The sequence below is a fragment of the Cryptomeria japonica genome, chromosome 3, assembly GCF_030272615.1.
Source record: "Cryptomeria japonica chromosome 3, Sugi_1.0, whole genome shotgun sequence".
In the NCBI taxonomy this organism is placed as follows: Eukaryota; Viridiplantae; Streptophyta; class Pinopsida; order Cupressales; family Cupressaceae; genus Cryptomeria; species Cryptomeria japonica.
Window position 1 is genome coordinate 852145411 of NC_081407.1, and position 26903 is coordinate 852172313.

At 36.3% G+C, this 26903-nt stretch overlaps 1 protein-coding gene across 2 annotated transcripts in view; it reads right to left on the reverse strand.

The window, feature by feature from the left end:
* LOC131047130 (DEAD-box ATP-dependent RNA helicase 13) overlaps positions 1–26903 on the reverse strand; it is a 92203-nt gene that overhangs the window by 37270 nt on the left and 28030 nt on the right. Inside the window, exons 8-10 of one of the 2 annotated variants that reach the window (XM_057980977.2) lie at positions 2163–2285; positions 1911–2027; positions 912–1016 (exon numbers count right to left, since the gene is read on the reverse strand). In XM_057980977.2, the coding sequence (XP_057836960.1) occupies positions 912–1016; positions 1911–2027; positions 2163–2285 (345 nt within the window). The remainder of the gene's footprint in view (positions 1–911; positions 1017–1910; positions 2028–2162; positions 2286–26903) is intronic. The other variant, XM_057980978.2, reaches the window with a different exon arrangement.

Consider the following 26903-nt stretch of genomic DNA (forward strand, 5'->3'; position numbering starts at 1 on the left):
AAATCTGTGTTTGAAATTGAGATTCTGTTATAAAGTAAAAACAGGATATTTCAGATTTGCATCAGGCATTGGGTGCCGGCAATAGTTATATCAGAGCATACAATCCTCAGCAGCCACCAGGTCTGATCGCTTAATATTTCAGGACATAGTATGATAAAAAATCAGTAAAATAAACAGTTTTCAGTTGATTCCTAAACCAATACTGTAACAACATTATAATCTTGTAATCAGCCTCATAGCTGCTAGACAAACAATTAACATTAAAGATCTACACTTTTTCTTATATGTTTCACTACAACTTAAGAGCTGTTTGAGGTAGCAAATTGACATTGTTATCTGCAAATGTTAGAATTCCCACTTTGATAAAGATTAGTAATTAAAACTTACAAATAAATGTAGATGTCATTCCATATATTCTAAGTTATTCTAACTTGATAGCTCATGAGTTGAAGGTTGACTCAGATTCTACTTAAGGGACATTATAACAAGCAAAATAATATACAATGGAATCAAAAGGTGAACACAGCCAATAGGTAGCTATATTTGGCATTAAGCTTGATTGAAAGTAAACTCAATGTACAGTTACACAGAGCAACAAGATAATTTGCCCGAGAATGTTAGCTTTTAATTGGATTGTTTGTACAAAAGCAAATCAAAGTAAACAATATGAATAAATTAACTCATAAATATGGATATGTGAGAGGAAGACTACAACATTTATAAGTGGAAACTTTAGAAATTTATCTTCATAACTCAATCACACTCCTTTGTTGAGCAATTAAAGCTAAATCATATTGATACTAGATATACAAAAATTATAATAAATATATGCACGGTGATTATACTAGATATCCTCATAACTCGATCCCACTACTTTGTTTTGATTGAAGAGATAAGAACTCAACTATTACCTGAGAATGCTTACGCAAAATGCGATCTATTTGTCGAGCAATAGACAAGCGCTTTTCAACTTCTGGCATGTATAAGCTATTTACAGGAAACACTTGAAGCCCATCCTAGAAGGTGCAAAAAACATAAGTTGACGTAAAATCCTAAAAGTAATTCATAAAAAAAGCATTACTTTTAAAGCAACAGTTAACACAAACACTCCTGAGCATAAATCAGAAAGTTGTTTCTCAAATCATCAGTACAGTTAACAACTATAAGTTACACTAGTACCCATTAAAGATTTACCAAACACAAAAGACAATCATAAAATAATTCAAGAAATTTGAAGGTTTTACAGCTGTGTGAAAGAGCTCTTTATAGTTTTACATGCAGAACAGAAAAAAGGCAATGCCTCCACAAATAATGTTGTCTAATAATATCAGGAGGACTGAAATTTAATTACTGCATAATGAACATGTTTGTGTGTGTTCAATGAGTATCACAAATAGGTGTATGCCCAATCCTAATACACAACTATTGGCATAAAATATTCATACATTAGACTTGCTAGACAAATTAAACATATGCAAAAAGAGAACAACTTAAATTTCACAATGGATGCCTTGACATGCAATGGTAGCCCCATAATAGTCATAGACTTGACAGGCACTTGTGATGACTATACCTTCAACTAATTGTATCTTTAACATTATCACTCCTATTTTTGCCATCAATAAGATTATTATTTGTTAGAAATAGGCTTACTCATAGCAAAGAAAACCAGTACATCTATGACAAGTACAACTGAGTAACGATTGATCTATGACAAATCTTATTATAGATAAATTTATCTGAGATTTAACAATTTGCAAAAATGTTTTACAAGTCTTGAAGTGCCTTTCAAGTTATTTTACAAAATCATTTATGTTCAGACTAATTTATTTGGTATAAATCACTTTTTTAGTTTTGAAAAAAAAACGGACCATGATAAATTCTAAGGATAAGTCTTACTAATTGATTACCTTTGAAAAAGAACGGCAAAGGGCAATATATTTTGATCTTTCATTAGGAGCAATAAGTGCAATACTGCATCCATCAGTAGCAGCCCTGGCTGTCCTCCCACTCCTATGAACATAGACCTGAATTACACACACTAAGCTCAATTGCATGGGAAAACCCTGATCTAGAATTTTTAAACTAAGCAGTAAAACATGTTTTCATAAAACTGAATTAGCGCAAAATAAAAAAGTATGATACCCTAAAGTTAAACTAACCTCTGCAGAATGTGGTAGTTGATAGTGAATGACTGTTCTAACACCAGGAATATCAAGACCTCTTGCTGCAACATCAGTCGCCACAAGAACACAGTTCTCATTTTCCTTGAAACGATCCATGGCCTATACATAAACAAAACTAATAGAAAATGAGAAGACAAATAAAAGATTCTGGAAAAAAAAAAGAATGCCAACACACCAAGAACATTAAATGAATTTATGCACATACAAAATCCAAACTGTCTATTAAGAAACATAATAACATATAATTAACAGACGTCCCTATGCAACACTAATCTACATATTTCTTGGCATCAAAATCAAATAGTATTTAATCTTCAGAAACTAAAACAACCTTTTATAAGGCCACAATTATTTAATTACTATTAGTGTGCAGTACTAGACTTTATCAATGCAGTTTATTCCACAAGGACTTGCCTCCCTTCCCCCCCCCCGCCCCACTCCACCCCGCACAACCCACACTTTCAAATAATCCTTAATGGGGCATTCATTACTGCTTCTGTTATGTTGCATCGTCAATCTCTAACCATTACCAAAGGATAATCATAGTGTAGTGAACCGTTGCTAATTATCAAGGTTAAATGGTTCATCAATCTGTAATAATTACCGTGGATTATTACTGTGTAAGGATTCTTTCCCCATTTTCGATTTTCAATGGCTTGACCTGTCACATATTAACTCCCTTAATGTCCCTTCATAGATTATTTAAAAGTGGGAGTGATAGTAATTAGTGAAGTAATTGTAATGCACTCTTACATCCACTGTATCTCAAATCTGTCCATGTGCATGAATAATTTACAGATTTCAAAGACACTCTTGGGTTAGAGAGATCCTTTACCCAAAAACTTACCTTTGTTATTGTAATTCTCACTTTTTATTGGTTCACATTTGCGACATTGTATATGATATCTTGTGGCGTGGCTCCTGTTTATTTCAACAATAGTTAGTTCTAATCAATGTTCCACAAAATTTTTGAATGTGGGGATGGAGGGACACAAGGATTTATTAGAATATTGTAATGTTTCTTTAATGGTCATCTTAGTCATCTTTAGTTAGTTTCTATTTTCAGTTTCAATTAACGACTGTTTCTTTTTTAAGAACATCGTCTATTGTAAAATCTTTATATAGAGCTCTCGCTCTATTGTTTAATAACATCGAATAATTTAATATGGTATCAAAGCAGGCCAATGGGATTTCTTAAACTTTGGCAAATTTTTTGAGAAAAAATTTGTAACCTCTTCTTATCTGGAATTTTTTCCAAAAATTTGTTTTTTCGATTTCTTATAAATTGTTGGAGGTTTTGTTGAAATCTTTGCAGAATTTCATGGGCTCTTTTGGAGCTATAATTCGAAATTTTTGTGGGTTCATGGACCAGTGTTCGTGGGCAGTTTGAGTGCCTCATTTGAAGATCGTGGAGGTTTTCTTTTGTTTTTTCGAGCCCATGGATATCTGGTTTTTGTTCGCGACTGTGGTGTTTCAAATCTGCAACCCACATTTGTATTTTGTATCCTGCAACCTAGGGTTTCAGATCCTCTGTACCTGCGGTCTAGGGCTTCGTGGAGTCAAGCCTTGTTCGATGTCTTCATCTCCCTGCAACAATGCAACTAGGGCATGTAATCTGCCTCTTTGTTTGGTAGCTTGGAGATGTTTTGATGGGTTTTAATAAAAAATTTCCATTAAAAATTTCTGATTGGTTTTAATAAATTTTTTCCCTTTAAAAATTATGTTAGGTTTTACCCTTTTTCCTCAAAAACAAAGTTTTGTATTCTGATATGTGCCTCAGATTTCTGGTTTTTTGTCTGTGGGTTTTGATCGATTTTTCACTTAAAAAATCGTGTCCGGTTTTGATCTTTTTTCACATCAAAAGTTGTGTCTAGTCATCTGTAATTTGCAATGTTCGCGTGGGATTTTGGGCTTTGCCTGATTTTTTCCTCAAAAATCAAGGGTACAAGCATTCCTGTCTTAAGGCTTTTACCATTTTTTCCGAAAAAAACGATGCTTTATAATCTTTAGTTTTGGGGTTTGGCAATTTTCTCCTCAAAAGTCATGGCTTCTTGCAGTCTGTTTTAGTGTGTCGTTCTCATCTACAAAAGTTTGTGACTTTTTTTAAAGCACTAGAGGATTTGTCGATTTTTCCTCAAAATCACAGTTTTGGTTTATGTGGTTGTTCTCAGTGTCTCTAGCTACAGGGAGGGACAGCTTTGTTAACTAACATCAGGTTGGATGATTTGTGGTGACATCCAAAATTTTTGCAGATTCTGGGAGGGCCAATGGCAGGCTCATGTCACAGAACGTTCTAAGAAGAAGGGGGCAACCTTCTTTGTTTTTCTCTGGGTAGTTAGAATGATGACCATTAAGGGAGGGTATCAGCATATTGTAATGTTTCTTTAATGGTCATCTTAGTCATCTTAGTCGTCTTTAGTCAGTTTCTATTTTCAGCTTCAGTTTACGATTGTTTCTTTTAGAAACAATGTCTCTTGTGAATTCTTTATATAGAGCTCTCGCCCTATTGTTTTATAACCTAGCAAATTGCAGCCTTAAATAATTAAACCTGGGTAATCAATTATTGCAAGGCCGACCCAGCATTAAAAATAAATATTGGCAGAATTTATTTAATGAGGGCCAACTGAGATCTATCTTTCTCGGCACTTACTCTAATTATTATTTAGCAAGAGGCTTCAGGTGTTATCAAGAGGCATCAAGTGTAAATAAAAAGGCAAAAGGTAGCGAGTGCATAAGAAGAGGAGCATCTCTTCATTAATAAAAGGATATGAAGGATCAATGAAATAAGAAAAGGAACAAGAAAATCTGATCTTGAATAGGCATTTGACTGGAAATCAGGAAATAGAAAATAAAAGCAGAAATTTGATTAATGGTTATAACTTATTAACCTTGAATTAGTAAGTTTGTGTATGATATAAATTTAGGAATGAAATAATTATCCCTTGCTGAAATTTTATAGTGATAATTTGTAAGTAATTGCATAGTTTCTCCAATTTGAGTATTGCCTCGTGAATTAAGTGAGATTGTTGTATTTCTACTTTGATAAATATATGGTGACATATCTATAGTTAATCTATCTTGAATTGAGTAGAAATGGTTGCAAAACAAAAAGGCTGATTAACCTTTCAAGTTCACAAGAGGTGAAGACTTGACCTATCTTTCATCAAGTATGCCACCACAAAATGGAGCTTCCAGGCTTGGTGGAGGGGGTAGTCTCATACTCTTATCAAGCACACCACCCCAAGATGGAGTATAATGACCCCTTTGAAAGCACACAGCCAATACTGAGAAGGGGGGGGAGTGAATCAGTATTGGAGAATTTAAAAACTTCCAACAAAACTTGAACACACTTGAAAAGTAAATGTATGAATGCAAGCTAAGCACATAGACAGACACAGAAATTTTCTCATGGAAAACCCTTTCGAGTAAAAAACCACGGCACAATAATCTCATCAATATCTTAAAGAGGGCACCAACCCTCTACTCAGCACCAACTGAGAATGATAACCATACAAACACCTTTGAGAGAACCAACTCTCTTACAAAAGGATATATATATATATTTAAAAAATATATATATATATATATATTTCAGCACTTTTATCTGTCCCTGCATCTTTCTGTTGTATAATCTGCTATAAAGAACTCAACACACAGTGGTACTACGCTACCAGAATAATGCTCATCAAACTGATTTATCACACTGATACCATACACATAGCTGAAGACCAAACATTGTTCTTATTAACAGATATATCTCTGATATAATCTTGTGGTCACCAAAATTATGCTCTTAATGCTACGACCCAGTTTCATAAAAAAAAAATCATCGACCAACTGCAGTGATAATTGCAACCACAACCAAAAAGAGTCACTTTCACACTTAGTCGCACCACTCACAAGAAGAATCGGCAGTCACTAAAACATTTTCTTCAGGCATCCGAAATTTTTAAACTCTAAAATCATTCCACAGCACGATACGATGAAGCAAAGACAAAACTTCAACGGACTGCATCGAGTAATAACTCCCAACGGCAAGGCTATGTTACATTAAGAATTCGAAGAGTGTTTTTTTCACATTTGTCATGCCCGACTCACTTTTTGAAAAGACGACTTCTGTCAAAAATGTTGCAGAAGCACGACCCAGCCGCACAACTATCGAATTGATTGCACATCATATTTTTTACTAAAAAAAACTTCCATTGCCCACTCTAGAAGGTGAAAATCGTGCTAAAAATAATCAGCGACACCAGCAGAAGGTAATTAAATCAAATTCAGAAGGAACCGAATTTTTAGTATGAACTGCAACCCCCGCAAACAATACTGCATTAAATTTTTTACCTGCAGACCATACTCAACAAATTCAATAGCATCACAGAGAAATTCGATTTTTTAAACAAGCCGTATTTAATCCACTGGTAAATACACCCCACACCAAAGCATTGCTTCATATTCCTGTTCGTATTTTTTGATTCACACATAATTTTATCAAATACAATTCTTAAAGATGTCTTTTTCTGAAAAAAAAAATGTAGTTCCCAACCATGACTTCTAAGGATGCTGTTACGGAAGCTAGCTCCAAAAAAAAAAACATTAATATGCCCACTCCACATACAGCTGAAGATAATTATGTCGATTCCAGAAAGAAGTGAATTTAAAAAAAAAAACAGAAAAAAAAAAAGTAACAGCAGTAGCCGTCTTCCTTCCACATTTTTAAATCTGCCACAAATTTCTTTAATACACAGGGAAGCCACGTCAAAAAGCAAATAACGCCCCCACAAGGATCACTTCCATGCATAGGCTGCTGTTACCCAAATGGAATCTCTGTTGAGTCAAAGAGAAATCGGGTCCCACAAATAAGCTGACTGCTGATCAAAACAAATAAGCACACAGGCAGCTGGAACAAGCATACAAGCAGCTCAAGCTGCTCAAACAACCAAGCAGATAAGAAGCTTAACCCAGCAAACAAATAAGCAAACCTTGACATCAATGACAATAAAATAATCAACGCCCTTTTGTGAGGACACTAAATCTTGCCCAACATACTTGTAGAATTATTGCAGGTTATGTATTTTCAGTCTGCTGTGGTAATTTGGACAGATTCAATTCAAAGTTGTTTCCCTCTATGCTGTTTATATCAATCTGATCTGCTGCCTATACTCAGATATATATATGTGTGTGAATGAGAATCCTTTCTATTCCATCAGGTCTTGATTTGATGTTTCCTCATCTTTTCCTTCAAAGCCTGCTTTATTATTGTTTGCAGATTTGTATTTGTGTTCTGATCTCTTTCATAAATGTTCATATCATTCTTCCAGATTTTCTTATAATTCTGATTTAGGCCTGCTCCTAAATCTGCTTTTAATGCTTCAGATATTTTGTTCTATTCCACGGATCCTTCCATCTCAAATGAAAGCTTCTCCACTTTAATCCTCCAATGTGAAGGAGAGTCACACCTCTTCTTAAAGGTCACAACCTTTCACAATCACCACCCTTCGAAAGGGTCACAACCTTTCATCAGTGCTGCCCCTTTGAAAGAGTAAATTCCTTATCTCCCTCCCATTAGAGCTTCCTTAATTCCTTTGCTCCCTTCTTTCTTCCTTTTTTCCTTTTCTCCCCAAATGAAGTTCTCTTCTCTCCCTTTTATATCTCATGTTTGAGGGAGTCACAACTTTTCATTTCATGCCTTTTGACCATTCATTAAACTAACTAACTTTTTTAATTACTTTAATTTTTATTTTTATTCTTTTATATTTTAATTTATTATTATTTTGTATTAATAAATCCTATTTCAACAAGGGAGCATTACATGGAGCACTCGTGAGCTAGGAGGCTGTTTAGTGCTCCTAGGCTTGATCGAGGGGGTGGAGCGCCTCCGAGGTGGACTAAGGGACAGACTGGACTATTTTCCACCCATGCTCTTGCAATACAAGGATAACTATCCTTGACATTGCGGTTTGTGAAGTTTCTATCTAATTCCTAATATGGTTACTATAGGAATATGCCTTGGATGATCATTAATGAAATTGATTATATATGCATTTATATGTTATTGGATCCCTAACCCTTATAAAAATAGTTGGTATCATGGATTACATTTCAAATGTTGACTAACCTGATTGCAGGACCTAAAACAAGATTTACATTAGAAAAGAATCTTTTAATTGTTCAGTTTGTATTCAAAATGAACTATATCTCTTATTTTAATTGAACTTGTGATTTTAGGACAAAATATAGTAATATTCCCAAAAGGGACATGTTGATGTGTTTTTTATGCACATAACAATACAGAATAAATTACCAAAGTAATTTACCCTCTCTTGAACAAAATCACCTCAGATGCTAAGAATGAGATCAACTAAAATGATTCCAAGGTTTCTACATGTCAGGCCTTGACGAGTGCGTAAGTTCAATGGTTGATGTGAATTGTTGTGTTTCACTTTGGGGACTTACGCAAATGTTTGGATTATCATGAATGATGCGGAATAGGTGTGCTGACAACTTAAGATTTATCAATAGGGCTCTGGATTTACTTCTTATTAAAAAAAGGGGGAAAAAAAGAATAGGGTTCAGGAAATCTATTCTAATCCTAAGAATGTAGGGAATGATGAATGGATTTAGTGGAATCAAACCAGGCAAGGTCTCACAATCAGGTATTGACACAAGCTTAGTGCAATCATCTAAGGTATACTTAATGATTTTCAGACTATTACCATCAAACGAAGACACCATCCAAGTTGATGTTTGTCAACGGACGCATAATAGTTGAAGTTATGCTTACTCAAACTCCAGTTGACCACACAAGGCGCACTTACTAGCGGAAAGAGGCTAGTGGTATGGATTAAGGATTCCACACAAATATACTCAACAAATCTTCCATTCAATCTAACATACATGAAAATAAATTCTAATCTAAATTCTAATCTAACTTGGAGGAATTGAGAACCATGAATGCAAATACAACACTTGAAGAGCAAAATCACCAACAATTGAACAATGATTAGGATTCAAATAGCTATAGCATATACCAACAATTCTACAAAAACTCTCTCTTACAAATGAGAAACAAAGGGGCATATATAGAGTCTCTTACAAAATGGATGGCCCAGATTGATCTAAGATCAACGACCGAGATCATGCCAACAAAACCCTAGAATTGCCCTAATTAGGGTTACATCAAAAATGGTGCCACCAACATATGGCCCAATAGAAAGATACCTAGTCATCATATCGGGAATCTTCTACAAGATTCCTCCCTGCATCTCTCTCTCTCTTAGCATACTCCAAGAATCTAGCCAAAACTGAATCTAACTCCTCCATGGAAATGCTAGGCAAGGTATCTTGCTGTAAATCAATCACATCCAATGAATCCGAGCAAGCATTCAAAGTGTTCTCCCATTCAGGCATGAGCTTCTGCGAATTATGAACATGAATCAACAAAGAGATCAAGTCATCTATCTGACTCTTCTGCAAAGAGTCCAACTGGCAAAAATACATAAATTTTATCTTGTCTCTTAATTCAGCTAAGTGTAAACCACTAGCATCACTAACATCAACACCCAATAATTCCTCAATCGAGGCAAGGATCTTCATCTAAATGTCCTGAATTAATCCTTCCATCTCCATACAACTCGATTGGGCATTCTCATAAGCTGATTTCTTCAAAGCTAGTGCACAATACCAGCCATGGAAATTATATATGTCTCCACTATGCACAATGTTCTTGCTGACCAAAATGGAATTAGGAACCTTCTTCAATGCCAGGAGGCGTGGAATAGTCTTCTCTTGGATAGGCCGGAATTCTTCCCAAACTCCCTCCAAATACTGGATCCTGAATACAAGCGTTGTTGTCTTATCATATGCTTGGACAAACTGAGTAAGGAAATCATCTGCCTGCTTTCTTGTGCTTTCAATCCACTTTTCCACCTCTGAGTGTGTACCTCTCGCTACCTCGCAGTGTGGATGTATTCCATGGTCAACTGCAATAGGGGAAATAAGGGTGGGATCTCCACGCCTTGTCCCTGCAATATACTCTCTGAGTCTAATATTTTCTTCTTTGTACCTTTCATTCTCCGCAATCGCTATGTCTAACTTTGCATTGATTGCTTGGAGGTTGTCACCAATCTCCTGAAAGTCCTGCCCTGCGGATGGATGACCAAGGGCAACTGAAGTGATCTGGAAATCCATGGGAGTAGCAGTGTCCACTGTCACGCCGGCTCTAGGAACAGCAATCTGCACAATCCGCATTCCCGTCTCATCTCTAGCTATGTGCGACAAAATCTCCGCTCTCTTGGGCTCCTTCTTCTTAGCACTCCTAGCTAGGTAGTCATCAATATCCTCAATAGGCTATACTTTATCATTTGTTTACTTTTTTCCATACTCTTCCTCAACCATTCAGGAATAGCGGTCATCTCCATACCATCATCAAGACATATTTCTCGATCAAGGTCCTTCAGTGTCGAGATAACTTCATCATTATCATCAAGATTATTCCTGGTCCAATCATATACATCATTTCCCAAACTAACTTCCAAAAGGACAGTAGGGGATCCCAGCTAGTCATCATTCTCATTAGGAGGTGCAGATGTTGTTGTGGCATAAAATTCCTGAGCATTCTCAGGTAGTATCACTGTGTTGGAACACTACTGAGTCTCCTTATTTTGTTCTGTTACTTCAATCACTTCGATTGATGAGACACTGGGAGGGGGTGAAGGAATGATAGTCTTTTGTTTCTTCTTCACATCCTCAATCTTCTTCCCTCTAGCCTTGACTTCTCCAGGCATGTTCTTCCTTCTCTTGGGAGCTTGACTTTCTTCGTCTGCATGAATCCTGACATCATTGACAGTCCTCTGATCATCCTCGGAAGTAGACTCTTTCGTCTTCATCCTCTCATAAGTGAAGGGAACACCCATGTCAACTAATCTGTTCATCTGCATATCTACCCATGTGCGGGAGAAATTCAAGACTTCTCTCATCAATATATTCAAATCAGTCTCCTCTGACTCTGACCAATTTGGCAATAGGATTGCCTTCTTCATTTCATTCTCATAATGTGGGTGTGTATGATCTCTATCATCTAATACCTGATCAGGGATGAAGAAAAGTCCACACTTCCTCATGAAATCCACTGACATTCTGGACCACACTCTTCTCTTCACTGCTTGTTCGTCCATTAAGTTAGCCCAATAATCCTCTATGTCAACCTTATGAGTGAACTTCTCTCCTCTGATCCTTCCGACCTTCTTGTCTGGATCGAATCTCTCTCTTTTCTTGTAGGTAGCAAATCTGTAGAATGCAATCTCCTCACCTGCAGTGCTAGCAGCTATGGCGGATTGGCAGACCTCTGACGTCTTCCCAACTGAAATAGGGAATGTCATTCCTGTCCTGTGCTTCTCTCTCTGGATAACATCGAACTCTAGAAGTTGTCTTACCACTTCCAACAATATCATTCTGTCAGTAGGATACCTAGGAAGTTTGTGGGGTTCAGATTGAAACCCATGAATCCTGAGGTATGTGAAAGTGGGAAACTGTATACACCACGATCCATATTTCTCTATTAACTCTGTTGCCTCCGTGGACAATTTTCTGTGGATTCCACCCTGCAGCATCCGTGTGATGTACATAGTGAATGCATCATTCACTTTCTTATAGTCTTCAATTCTGTGCATACTCAACTAGGGGTAGCATTCATAACTCTTAAACTGTCCTTGCCCATTCCCGACTTCACCTTTGCATATTAATCCTCTGTATGAAACAAATCGTGCAAGCAGGTACACCAGGTAAGAAGTCATGGCGAATGACTTGGACCGCTCTACATTCCTCAACTGAAAATCCAGATTGTCGCTTATGATCTTAGACCAATTCACTAGTATTCCTTTAAGACAATCCTGAATGAAGTAGAACATCCATCCATGAAATATTGCTCCCTGCAGCATTCCCATCACTCTGTTGAGTAGGAATATCAAATCACTATATTCCTCTTTAAAATCTACGCACATAAGTGTCTTGGGAGCCTTGGAATGATGATTCCTAGGTTCAATCATCCATTCTTTATTAATTAAACTCTTGCATACACCCATCTTCTTCGTGTATCTATCTGCATAATCTTCCTTGGTCACATCCTTCATGTCTGTACTGCATGGAATTCCAAATACCTCAGCAATGGCATCCTCAGCAAGGTAGGCAATGACAACACCCTTCGGACTCTTGATCATTCTTGTGAGCGGATCGTAACATCGTGCACACTCCAGGATCAACTCACTGCACTGCATGGATTGTGGAAACCCAGCGGCATGGAAAATGCCACTCTTCATAACATTCGCATATGTTGGAGAAGGAACCTGATCTCTGGATCCGAACATCCGACGCTACATCTGGTCGAAGTCCAAGAAATGCATGTTGGTATCAGTGATCTCCCTCCATCTAGATGAAATCTTGAACTCTGGATAAAATCCAGTCTCCAACGTCTTCAGCAGCTCTTTCCTTTCCTTGTATCCTGACTTCGACATCACACCTGTACGAAACTGGAAGTTAGTCCTAGGATAAAAATAAATACTTGTAATAAAATTCCTGACTTTCTAGAGATTTAGCTAGTTTAGAGCATGGAGTCAGGAAAATAATCCATACACTTGGTAAATTTTAGCAATTACGTTCAATGTGTGACAACACTAAGGCATGGAAGCCTTCCATAAAAATTCATTTATACCTCCTTACGCTTAGAAAATATGCAAGCAAAGAATGCAAAGGAGTATACCGTATTGATGATGACTTAGGAAAGGTGTGAAAGGTTGTGTTTTCACACAATGAATGTCTGAAGACACCTTCCGCAGTCAACAATGGAGGTCAAAATTCTGAAGACACCTGAAAATTCAGACTTTCAAAATATGTTGTAATCTTCAAAATGTGCATAAAATCAATAAAAATCAGTTTTATTGATGAAAACAATCATTTTCTGGAATGTAAGTATGGCTGGTAAAAATTAGTTTTCTAAGGACAAGTCTGAAAATCGAACACTTCAAACTTACCAGCACCTTGCAAAGTGGTTTAAATCCCTGAAAATGATGAAAAATGGCTTAGGAAACAGCCCCAAGCAAATTCGCCAAAATTGGTTAGGTGGCTGGAAATGAAAACTTTTGAGGACAAACGCCTAACAATGGAGTTTCAGACCTGCAACAGCGATAAAATGGTCTAAAAAGTGCACAGAAAACTCCACAAAATGTCTCCAAATGCTAAATATTTAAGTTAGAATTGGCTGGGCAATAAAAACTTAAGTCTGAAAATTAATGGCAGCCATTAATGGAGGTCAAAATCTGAAGCAAACCTCAGATCTGAAGCGAATCAGCAGGCTGGAAATGAAAATAGCCAACAAACATGCATGAAAAATCCACCAAAATGTGGCCTCCAAGCAAAATCGAAATTTTCCCAAGTCTAGCACTAAAATGGAAATCTAAAAATTGATGCCAATGGATAGCTCGGATCTGCAATAATGGAGGATGGCAATAATCTGGAAAAAATCGCCCAAGTTGGGATTGAAAACCCCAAACACAAAAATTTGCCTGCCTTAACAAAAAATCGAAATTTTCAAAATTCTGAAAATTGTTGTCAATGGCAGCAATCTGCAGAAATGAAGGTCTGAACAACAAGCAACAATGGTGGAGGAAAAATCGCCCAAGGTCTCCAAACACAAATTCACCAACTTTCACCAAAAAATGCTAAATTTGGAAAAAATCGCCAAACTTAGCAAAATCGAAAATTTGAAACTGGTCTTTAATGGCAGCCAAGAGGAATAAATCAGCAAGCTGGAAAAAATGGACGAAAATAAATCCTCAATCCCACACTTCACAAAAATGCCTTGCTAAAAAAAATTCGCCCAACTTGAAAAAAAAATCGCCCTCATGGAGACACCTGGCAGAAATAATAATAAAATAATGCCGAAGTTCCAATTTAAATCCAAAATAAAGCCTCTAGGGGAAAATCGCTATAGGTTGGGATTAAAAAATCCCTTCAAAAATCACTTAAGTGTCAAAATTTGCCCCAGAGGGGAAATTCAACCCATGCTTGGATAAAAATCCATGCTCAAAATCATCAAAATGCACATAAATCACCCTCCAGGGGAAAATCGATATGAGTTTGGACAAAAATCCAAACAAAAATGCACTCATTTTGAAAAAATCACCCCCCAGGGGAAATTCGATGGGTGTCTGGACAAAAATCCACACTCAAAAATCACTTAACTTGAAAAAATACCTCCCTGGTGGAAATTCGACCTCAGTCTAGACAAAAATCCGGACTCAAAAAACTCTTCATAATGTTCCCAATGGAAGATCGATCCCTGTCTGGGCAAAAATCCGGACAAAAATGCTCAGGGGAAAATCGATCCCTGTCTGGATAAAAATCCGGACAAAAATCCTAACTTAGTTGTCACAAAAATACTGGTGGAAAAACAACCCAGGCATGGAATTATCCTTGCACTCCAATCCGCACTCCCAGGGGAAATTCGATGGGTGTCTGGATAAATCCTGACACTTAGCCAAATTTTAGCATCTCCAAGGGGAAAATCGCTCCAGATGTGGATAAACAGTGGGAGAAATTAGTGGCCAGTATGGATTCCAGGGGAAACCCATGTGTAGTATGGATTTTGAGTGGGGGAATGGGTTGGGTAGTCTGGAATGTGAGGGGAAAATCACCTCTAACATGGATTTTGACCCTTTAACCCTTGGAATAAGGATTTCCCTTAGGATTTTATCATTTTAACCACTCAAAATCACTCAGCGACTTTAAATTTAACTGGACTTAGACTAATTTTCCAAAAATATGAGCGAAACGCTAGGAAAATGTTGGAATAAAGTGCGAAACCAAATTAAATATTACCTTAGGAGCAAGAAAACAACTCCAAAAGGTCTATGAATATCTTAGCACTTTAAAATTATTGATGCGCATGTTTAAAAACACGTTAACGTTCAAATGCTCAAACACTTAGCAAAACTTAGGATCATTAAAATAATCATCTTTTGCAACTTGATCCTAACACTTCAAAAATCCTAGACGGCACTAGGCATGATCAAAACTCCGAGACCCGAGCACGGAAAACGCAAAATTGCCCACTAAGCAGCCAAAACCCTAACCTAACGACGCAGTAAGCTAGCAAAGAGGGGGTCCCCGTTAGCAATGGGGCGATGTGTGAAAAGGTCACATCAGGACATTACAGGTAACTTTGGCTATCAATATATTATATTCATACGATGTGTATATTCAAGTACAATGGGCCAATGCCTTGGTGGTCTAATCATCATCCTAAAATGTTGTGGCAAATTCCTCATCATTGGAATTGTTGGACCCATCTAGCTGAAGCTACTCCAATTGGACACCAACACTGTTTGTGCAACCTAATCCTCATCAATCTCTGTCAACTCCTTTGGTCTATATTCGACTATGTTTTGGACTCTCCTTGCACATACACATGTTGCAGTACATAAGATGCAAGGCTCTGTGTAAGCAAATGGCTAACAATCTCCTCTACAATCCTAAAAGTAAGCATGTTTCTCTTGATAGATTGGATGAAGTTGTATGTAAACTAGAAGCAACAAACGAACTAAAAACTTGAGACGAGAAACAAATGGCGAATGGTGTTGTCAAAGATTAGGCCCATTATAGTCCACCATTGTATTGGATCATCCTATACCATTGTCTCCCTATCCACCTTTGTCTTTTTTGCTAGCCCTTGGGTGTGGCAAATTTGCTCCACTCATGATGGATGGTGAAAGCTTCCTCTATACTACACACTTTTGAATTGCCTTCCTAATGCCTCTCTTCACCTCAATATCTGCCACGGAAACAATTCTGCCAACCCTTTACACAAACCAATTCTAATTCAATGCATTGGAAGCCACATGGAAGGGAGTTTTGAACTTCTCCCACCTCCACTAAATGATAGATTGAATGTGTTCACCATAGAACTGCAAGGTGAGGTCTTGTTATCTCGTCATTCATCCTTCATAACAAGATTAAGTCACCCTACAAATTTGTATTCGAGTCCATATCTTTCTAGAAATTCCTTGGTTCAATCCTTAATCCGTTTGTAAATTGTCTCTTAATCCGTAACGCCAAGTTTTAATGGTCTGTTTGAACCCCATTAACTCATTGAACCATTTTGAAGCGAGTTCATAATGTTCATTTAGGTTCCGCAGGTTCTAAGGTTTCTAAAAGGCTTTTCATGCTAACGTTCACTCAAGTGTTTTACAGCAGTTCTTTTTCATGGTCGCGTATGATGTGTTATATCTTCTTTCTCCAAGCCGTGAACCTTTTGAACCTTGTTCAAACAGTTCAGTGGTGTTCAACATGTTCAATGAAGTTCAAAAGATCAGCGGCACTTAACAGAGTTAATCCTTTCAAAGAGAATTTTATTGGCGCGGTGTACATCTTGAACTACCCGAACTCTCATGAAGTCAGTTCAGATTGTTCATGTGTGCTCAAATCAGGTGGGTCCCATGGGCTAAAAGACATGATGGTGTATTTATTGTTAAGTATGATGAAGATTGAACCATATCTCGGGTGACGTCAACTGGTTGAGTTTTCAAGGCAAGTAATCATTTTTGGGAATTGGTGATTACTCCAAAAACGCTGCCATGCATTCAATGCACGCATGTGATGTCCAATCCCAACGCTCAGCACATTTGAGTTGACGATTGAAATTAATGCACTTAATAAGTTTGTATCACTTCTTTTGCTATAAGGTATGAAGTGATTAATTTCTGAAAACTTGTTCTTCATTGCTGCAAAGTTTTTGGATAGAAGGTTTGTTTGCTGGTAGTCGTCCGATTGGTCTCAACTGTGAAGGTGAGTTTGTTTCATGTCCTCTCCAATGATTTTTACCTGCTTTTCCTCTCTCGTAATAAAATTTGCTGGGAAAATAAGGGTTGTTGTTTATGAATTATGAAGTCCACATTGCACCTTTTCGGGAATATTTTCAGTCTTGCATGCACAAAGCCCATAGTCAGTGATACAGACTTGAAAGGAGAAAATCTGGAAGTTTTAAAGGAAAGGGTGTTTAAAGGAATTGACGGTTCATTTGGTTTAGAAATTCTGAGTAGTGGTCTAATAGAAGCGGCAGCCTTTCCACCTGCTATCCCGTGCCCAGAACTAGTTAGGGAGTGTATTGCGAGGTATGATCCTATTTCCGAAACTATTAAGAGAGATAATGATGAAACCCTCCTCGCAATTAACAGGGAAGTTATTTCCTCCGTTTTCAAATTGCCTGATTATCAGTTCTCAAACTTTTCTCCCACCCAATCAATCACTGAGTTCAATGCAGATAAAACTAGACACCGAAATAATATAGCAAAGTATTGGTTGAAGGTTCCTCAGAGGGGTAGCTCCAGATTACCTAAGAATCCCAACAAGAACCACATGCTTCCCCACATCCATGATGTCATGTTACTGCTACACCGAGTTAGAGGTTCAGCTAAGGCCTACAACTTCGATGATTGGATTTACTGCTATGTACAATTGGTGCTGGAAGGAAAGCAGTATCTTGATTGGGCAGCTGAGTGCCGACTCCATGAGGGAACAGCTGAGTATGGCGAAAAAATTCAAGCAAAATTTCTTCATGTCCTCATATCTAATATATTGCTTGGCATGTGTTAAAGAGATAGTGGGAATACCTAGGCAGCTCGCTAAGGGAGAGGTTTCTGTGTATGACTTTACCCTATGTTACAAAAGGATAATGGTTTGCAAGATTTTAGGAGAGTACATAATGCTTTCCTGGGAGATTTGTGTTATGAGTTAAAGAACATGAAAACCAAGAGAATGTCTGAAGATGCACATGCATTAGTGAAGAAATATGGTAGTTTCTTTGTTCAGTTTCCTCGTTTTTGCTACATAAGAGTAGGCGGTTTTGAGGAAGAGCCTTTCAGACTTCCACGTTTTTGCTCGGATTGTTTTGTTCTTGCTGAGGTCTGTAGGCAGTTGGCTACCGTAATTAAGAAGGCTCAACCCAGAGATAAATGGGAGGATCATTTTCCTATTCAATTGGGTATTTTATCTTGCAGTTCAATGTCAAATGCTCTAAGCATTGGAGCCGACTTGAAGAACTTCAATTTTCCACTGTATCATGAAAGAAAGGGCTTTGACAATAAAGGTTTCTCACGGAGTCTTGGTTTGATGCCACACCTTCCAATCCCACACCTGGAGGACTTCTGGGAAGATTGCAATGATGAGCTTGAAATGTTCAAAAGAGCAAACATGAGAATGGTTCTGGAACAGGTAATTTCACTACAGGTGAAACTTGATATAAGGGGAATCCAAGAGGATTATCTAGAACTCTTTGAAGCTGGATATCAAGACCAAGTTGAACCTGAAACGTCCTGCATTAATTGGGATGTAGAAGAAGAGGATGACATACAGATTAAAACAAAGATGGTCTTGGAAAGAACCGTGGAATGGGTTAACAAGAGAAGAGCAATGAAACTAGGCAACAAGATTGGTCCTGCAAAAGGTAGTGAGGCTGCTCTACGTTCCCCAAAACGTTTTTCTAACCCCACTTCTATGCCTGTTCATGCAGGTAAAGATAAGAAGCCATCTTACACCAAGCACAAGCCTAATCTGACTCTGGACTTTTTTGCTCCTCGATATACAAGGACACGGAGTGCTGCGCAAAAGAAAATGGACCAAGTCAAAGACAGAGGCAAAAGACAGAATCCTTGATACTTAGATTTTCGAAGTCGAGGACCTTGACAGCGACATTGTCAGCACCATAGATTCTCATGTGGTCACTGTAGCCATGACGCCGCCCCCTAAGGTGATCGAAGGAACAGCTAGTTCAAGTGCAACTCCTAAATGGCTAACCACTTCAATAAGCAAGAAACGGAGTTTCATTCCGGTAACCATCCCAATTCAGGACATGGTGGTTAAGTACATGGAGAAGGGTCCCAAACAAAAGAAGTTCAAAACAACTGCCAGATTGGATTTTGATGAAGAGACTAGAAAGTGGGTTGCCGAGATTGCTTCTTATAAGCCCAAAGATGAGAATAAGGAGGTAAATGCAGAGGACTTTGAGATCACCAAAGTGGAGCTCGGGAACATGAGTAGGGATTCAGATAATCACCTTTTCCAAGTATAGGCTAAGAAGATGCTCACTAGCTCAGAAAAAGATGGGCAGGAGAAAAGAGAGCTGAAGCGGCATATCAAAATTCTTGCTCAATTCATTGATAGTATCGACTGCTTTGCAGCACTTCCCATATCACAAGCTTCAGAAAGTTTTGACCCTACTACGCCAGAGAACAAGAAGTTGATGGGTCAAGTTCAGTGAGCCAAAAGCATCGTGGGGGCTGTGGAGAAATGGATTTAAGGAGTGATTAGAGATGGTGAAAAGTATATTACAAGCTCCAAGAAGTTATGCGATGAGATGCAAAGCCTCATTGCAGAGATTCAGAATTAGATTGTGCCATGGGAAAAAGAAGAGCATAAATCGGAAAATGTCTTGCCCATGCTCACCAAGATAGAAGAGTACGGAGCCACCAAATTTTTAGCAGAAAACTCAATCAAGTTGGTAGATGAGTGCCAACTCTTCGTATTGAAGAAGACTATAATGTGGCAGGTACTCACAATCAAGTCTGTGATTTCTGATGCCAGGGCTTCTGTTTATGAGCTTCAAGATCTTCAGTGTAGCTTGGTTAATGACAATAAAGTGGTTAATCCGGACCATGATTAGCAACTGGGACTTTGTGGGCTGAACATGCAGGACGCAATAAAGGCTTTAGGCTACACATGGAGAAAGTTAAAGCCAAACGCAATTTCACTCCCGAAGATATAACACAAGTCGCCAAAATTGAATCCATGACATTTATCGGTAATGATCAGTTACCTAAGCATGCCGAGAAAATGGTGAAGCACAGGTGGGACAAAGAAGCCGCAAAAGCAAAGATCAACGCCATGAAAAATCCAAGCCAGTCTATAATTCAGGAGCTTGCAACCGCCCACAATGCTTAGAAAAGTAAAGGAGAGGATGATGATGGAAAAGAAGTGTAGCATGATGATAATGCTCTGTTTTTATTTTATGTGTTTTTCATAATCTTGCAAATGACTTCGAGACATATGTCCCTAAAATACTTTGTTGATTTTTATAACTGTTTCGGAGGAGGTCGGATTTTAAGGGAGACCTTTGTTCTTTAAAGGGACTATAAATGAGATTAAGATAGATAGAGAAGGGGTTAAAATAAGTTACTTAGATTTTGTTTTTAGAAGTCTTGTTTTTGTTGGAAGGGAGTCACCAGTTTCTCGAAATCTGAAATTAGAAAGAACTTATACATGTATTGTTGTGTCTTTGTTGCATAAAATACATATATATATATAAAGATCATATGCGTTTTGGAGAGGGAAAACCTTTGAGTTTTGAATCCGTGGAGTGGTATTTCTTTGCAAATATGAATCTAATTGAACGACTATGATCACCTTTCTGATGGTAAATGTTGTTATTATTCTGGAGCTCCTTTCTATGTGATTTTAAAAGATATGTGTTTGAAAAGAGATTTTATTTCTCTTACTTGTTTTTATGAAGTGCTGAATCAGTGTTTCTGAACTTTGTTTCGATCACCTCCATTTTTCATGTTGAAGCGTTTTGAAGAATAGTTTTCTCTGAAATATTTGTAAACCATTAGCCTCTCATCTAAGAATGAAGTAGGCAGCCTTATGTGCTTTCAGGTTAAAAGCATACCAGTTTAATTTAATTAGATTATTCCCTGAATAACTAATGGAGGGAGTTGTACCTATCAAAAATTCAGAGGAAAGTGGTGTATGTCACACTTACCCAACTGTTTAGTTGAACTTTTGTCTTTCAAAGAAGGCGACGGAGTTTAAAACAATTTAATTTGAAGAAAGGCAAAAATCTGTTCACTAACAGGTCTCTTGTGTATCATGGCCTTCATTTGGCCAAGCATGTTGTCAAGGCACTCATACACTTCCACTAAGCTTGGAGCATTGTAACATTCAAATCTAAGCACTATGAAAACTAGAAATATGATGGAGTTGATATAGTTGACATCAACCCAAACAATTTTGCGCTTCATCGCTTCCTTCACCCTCTTCCCCTACAATGACTTAGATTTGGCACACTACTTCCACTCTCGTGTCATGACCATTAGTTGCAAGCACTATTGCAACTCAACCATTACCTCGAAGATAATTAAGTACAAGGCATGTCTAATGTCAACAAGTTTGAGAAGGTCCAAAAAGTGCATGAAATGTGCGGCGATTGCAAACAAACATTTGCACATCTCACATTAACTACAATTTGTTAGATTCACTATATTTTCACCATGTCCTTCATTGTGTTGTTCATGGCATGCATGCAAGGGGTCCAAAATATATGTTTTTCAATAACTTCACTTTCGCAATTGCCCTTTACCCAGACCACATCTATCACAACTTGTACCACATTCTCAAGGCCAACCTCATAAATAACATCTCTAAGGATGTGAAACCAAAACTCTACATCCTTGCAATGCCTGAAGCAATCAACAACCCTAAGGAAGTAAAGGCCCTCTACAAATATCACCTAAAGTTAATGATCCTGAACTAGTTTGGGTTCAAGTTCACTGGTTTAGTTAATGAATTTGGCCAGAAAAATTGAGCGTTTGGGTTCATTTTGGGTTTGACAATACAAAAACATATAAAAATCATAAATATATACATATTTACAAGCTAAAATTAAAAATATTAGATGTAGCATACATATTTTTAATATATAATAATACTTATAAGCCTTATACAATACTAGCATACCCATATTTAAAAAAGTCCATGTAAAATACATCGAGAGGTATCAAATTTGAAAGTATATAATATTCATAAATAATAATAAGGATCTTTATTGTAATGAATTTGAAACAAAAAAATTAACAATCAAAATGAGATAATATCTTAATCTAAGAATATAGACATTTTGTTTGTCAAACAATATACACATAATAATCAAATTTGAAAACCATTCTTTCACCTCTTGCAGGCATAGCACAACATTAAAGGCATCATCTTAAAACCATGCCATTTGAATTTTCTACAGCCCCAAAATTTGATGAAGAAATTCACCATTAGAGTTTTATTTTGGGGAAAGCAAAGTTGGCAATAGGCTTTTGAACTGTTCACCCGACAAAATCCTACAAGGCTCTTTTGCCTCCGCCTGAGTGTTATTATTGATATTTTTAACCATCATTAAATTATTTATGTGGTCTTACAAAATTTATTGAACTTTAATTCATGGATAAGCAGACATAAACACAAGGAAATTGTGCCTTGGAAAAAAAATCAAAATCACTCTGAGAATTAAATCTATCAAATAAAATGTTCCATCAAGCTTGTCTACCAATTCATAATCACCCAAATGAAGATCACAATAATATAACTTTCTTAAACCACCTAAATTACTGTTGAACCCATATCAAACTTAGATTAGACAATCAATGCAGCTGCATTATCACTGAGGAAATAGAACTATAATGTAAGGGAAAAAACACAACTTTCCAACCACCATAAGTGCATATAGATGACAACCACTATGGCTAGAAGATGAATGACTAAAAAACTCATACTATTCAATTTTCTAAGATTCTATTCATAACACACCTATTGACTTTCTTCATATTGCTAACGTCTCTAGTCAAACTCTTCTAGCTCGGGAATAGATGATATTGTCATGGTTTCTTTCCCTGCTCAGTTTGAATAGAATTTTATCTGCTACATCTTTGACAGTATTTCTAATTATTTTTTCTAAAAACATAGTGTTTGTACAAATATTTGTTTTAAAACAAAAAACAACATTGGGTTTACAATGAATTTTTGTTGCACAACTGATAGATTTTCTTCTTTTTTTTAAACAAAATACATTGTCTCCATAAAATGTAATACAATTTCTATTTTTCTGTTTTTAATATAAAAAAACATTGCTTTTATCAAATTAATAATAAAATAACATCTATTTTGCTTTAGTTTTGCTTTTTGTTATTTAAAAACATTATCTTCATAAAATGTAATAGAAATTCCTGTTTTTAAAATTAAAAATATTGCTTTTATAAATTTAATAAAAAAAACAAAAACTGTTTTCTTTTTGTTTTGCTTTTTGTTTTTATTGACTGAGGTTTTTTCATGTGTCTCTAACTATATACACCTCTCGATGTAATTAATAAAGTCCATATATAACATTATAATATAATAATAAATTAATAACAAAAGTTAATATTAATTTAAGAATAAATATTAATATATATTATAATTTAAAAAATTAACATACAAACCTATTAATTTTTTTATTATTAATAGTAATAACTTATTTAATTTATTTACATAATTTATTTTTATTAATAAATATTATTTAACCTTTACAATTTACAAAAGCATTAAGAATATAAAACTATGTCATTTTGTCTTCCCACAAGATTTTTGGGGTATGTATTTGCTCATTTTGCCTCACAAACTACAAACACAAGTGAAAATTCCTTGCTCATGAATGCACTCTTTGACCACAAACAAATAAAGAGATTTACAAATATATTAAAAGTGATTTACAAATGAAAATCGGCAACTTCATTGTGGCAACCGAGGAAAACATTAGGAAATTGGTGACACGTTTGTGAAGGTTAGTCCCAAATGAACTCATAGTTCTTTTCCAAGACCCTAGACAAACCCCCTACAGACTAGATCCAGATCCATATCTAGGCCAGATTGGACCAAAACATACAATTTTAGTGGGCCAAACCAGTAACATTGCATATCAGCATTATATTAACGAGTGGATGGCACCTAATGTCCATCTAGCCACCCATGATAATTTTGCATTTGCTTATGATCCATGTGGATCTTTATTTTCCCCATGAGAAAGTTTATCTTAGAATGATCCTTATCCAAGATAGTAGTCCTCGGTTTCATCTCCTCTACTGGCACAAATGAAGGTCATGTTTTTGCCACCTTAACCATGATACCCTTATAATATGGAGAAGAAGCAACATGGAATGGAATGTCATTGGCAAAGAAGAATTTGCCAATGGCATCATATGCCTCATCTTTGATTTGTAAATTAAACAACTTTTCCACTAGGTTGATAAATGAACTTGTCACCCTAGAAAAAAAAGGAACTTAGGTTGTAAAAAGTGTCAATATCCCTTTGCGTCATTATAACAAGTGGTTTGTCATGTACATCAATGCCACTATTTTAGTGTCAAAATACCACATTTTCCAATGCCCTTGCAAGGAATGTGAAGGAAATGCATATTAACTCTAGTAATGTTGCCATAAAATTCATTGACACAAAAATGACATTTCCATAACCAAGTCCAATCTAATCTAATAGACTTATTTGATTGTATGTTGGAAAAAAATTATCATAAAAGGGTCTTCTTATCAAAGGGGCGGGCTCCTCTTCCCTTGGCAAAATCTTCCAACAACTTGGAAGTGCAATTGGATTAAGAATTGTTCCCAACTAAACTAACCTCCTTGTGCCCCCTCATCCATGTTCTCATTTTGAATTTCAATGGTTGCATTTTGAGACTCATCATCATCACTTATGTTGTGAGAACTCATAGTAACACCATAAGAATGAAATTTACCATTTGACAATTTTAATTTCATTGCATAAACTTAATGCAAGGGCTCAAGAAACAAGGATTCTCCTTTTCTTTTTCTTAATCAGGTCGCGCAAAGGATGAGATACAAATAAGTTGCAATCTTGTTCCTTCAACTTTGAATTGTTTTGTTTGTTAATTGATAAGCTAGATAGTAAAAATAAAAAACTAATAAGCATGAATAAAAAATTCTAATGGACTAATTTGTCAAACAAGGATCACTTTTGCCTTCTTACTTAATATCACATGAAGAACAAAAGATGCAAAAGATACACAAAAAATACAATCTTAATTTGACTATCTTAATAACAAAACTAAAATTAGAATACGTAAAATAAGAACATTGAAAAACACAAAATGCCCAAATATTACTAATGTTCGTCTTACCTCAAGTGGCACAAGGCACTGGTGTAAAAGATACACAAGCTTTAAATTGAAAACCAAGCTATTTATTAATCATTATGCAAATAAAAAACTGAAAATCAAATTTAAAACCTTAAAAAGAACAATTTAATGTTGATGTTTTTGTAGCTAGGTCGGATTCCTTCTAGGACCGACCTAGCATATGGGTGACTAATTGGCCTATCAACCTTAGTCACATTAGTGTGCAAAAAAAATCAATATGTAACTTGTATTTTGGTCTGGCCCTAAATGGGTGATGTATCTTGTGAATTGAGCCGGCCCTATAATGGGCGATGAAACTTGGAATGTGCAAATGTAACTTGTAAGTGTGAATAGGACTGACCCTATGTTAAACATGTAACTTGTAAATGCTTATAAGGTTGACCCTATAATGGGCGCCAAGCATATTATTGTTATTATTTGCAAGGCCGACCTGAGGTGTACAATGAGATCAAGAAACATATATATGCAAGGTTCATTCATGCATCAAGACACACATCAAGTCAGCGAGTTACATTCTCCTTCAGCAATGCATTTATCCAAGACAGCGAATTGCATTATCAAGATCAGCGAACTTATCCAAGGGCAGCGAACTCATCTCCCAGGTCAGCGAATCTGTGCTTGAACAGTGAACCTCATTCATGGTCCGCTACAGGTCTCCTTAATCAGCGAATTGTCCTCTCTGATTAGGGCATCATTCTCAGTCAAGGATAATTGGAGATAAGTTTGTTATAACTCAGATTTTCATGGTGCTGTTCATACTACTGTGTGCCCTAGTGTAAAGTTATATTCTGTTGTTCATATTGCTTCAAGTGTTGAAGCAAAATTGTAAAGACACAGTCTGATTATTGCCTAATGCAAGTTGAGATTTTGTTGCTGGGCTTTTCACCTCCTTGAGGGAGCTTTTCCCAGGGTACTCTTGTGTTTTGTGTGTTCATTGTGTTATTTCTGGTTATTGCTATCAGTCTGATCTAAACTTAACATTTCAAAACCCCAAAAAACAATGATTATAAACTCAAACAATTTAAATAATTTCTAAGCTCAAGTAAGAACTTGCATCTATAACTATTAAATTTGAAACATTAAAACAAAAAATAAGCATTTTAAAACTCAGATTTGATTAAAAAATTTAAAAAGATGATTCATTTGTTGACATTTAAGTTTTGTTTAATTATCTAAATATTCCTACTGAATGCTAAAAGAAAATTCAAAAAAAAAAAAAAAAAAAATTGAATGAGAGGTATAACCTTTAACTTTAAGGCTTGATGAATGATGACTAGGAAGACAATTAAAATGGATAGAGACTCTTCCTCTTGCCCGTTGCAAATGGTAAATTGTTGATGGTGATTTCAATCAATAATACAAGACTTGAAAAGAATCACCGAATTCCAAGGCAAGCAAGTCAAAATGAGGCCTACAGACTTGAGGCCCAAGTACCCACAATCTAATTAGATTATTAGAGTCATTGAGTTTGTCATGCTTGTCAAACCTACAGTCATATTGGGAAAACTCGACAGCAGCAATAGTAGTGAAAAAACAAAAAAAAATAAAGGAAAAAAAAAAGAAGGTAAAACCTAATGTCCTAACATGAACTCTAAGACTCTATAAGCACACTTATCTCATTTGCAAATATAAGAAGAGAAAAAATAAATTATTGAGCCAAAATCACATGGCATTGAAAATAAAATCTACAAACAAACTAAGCAAA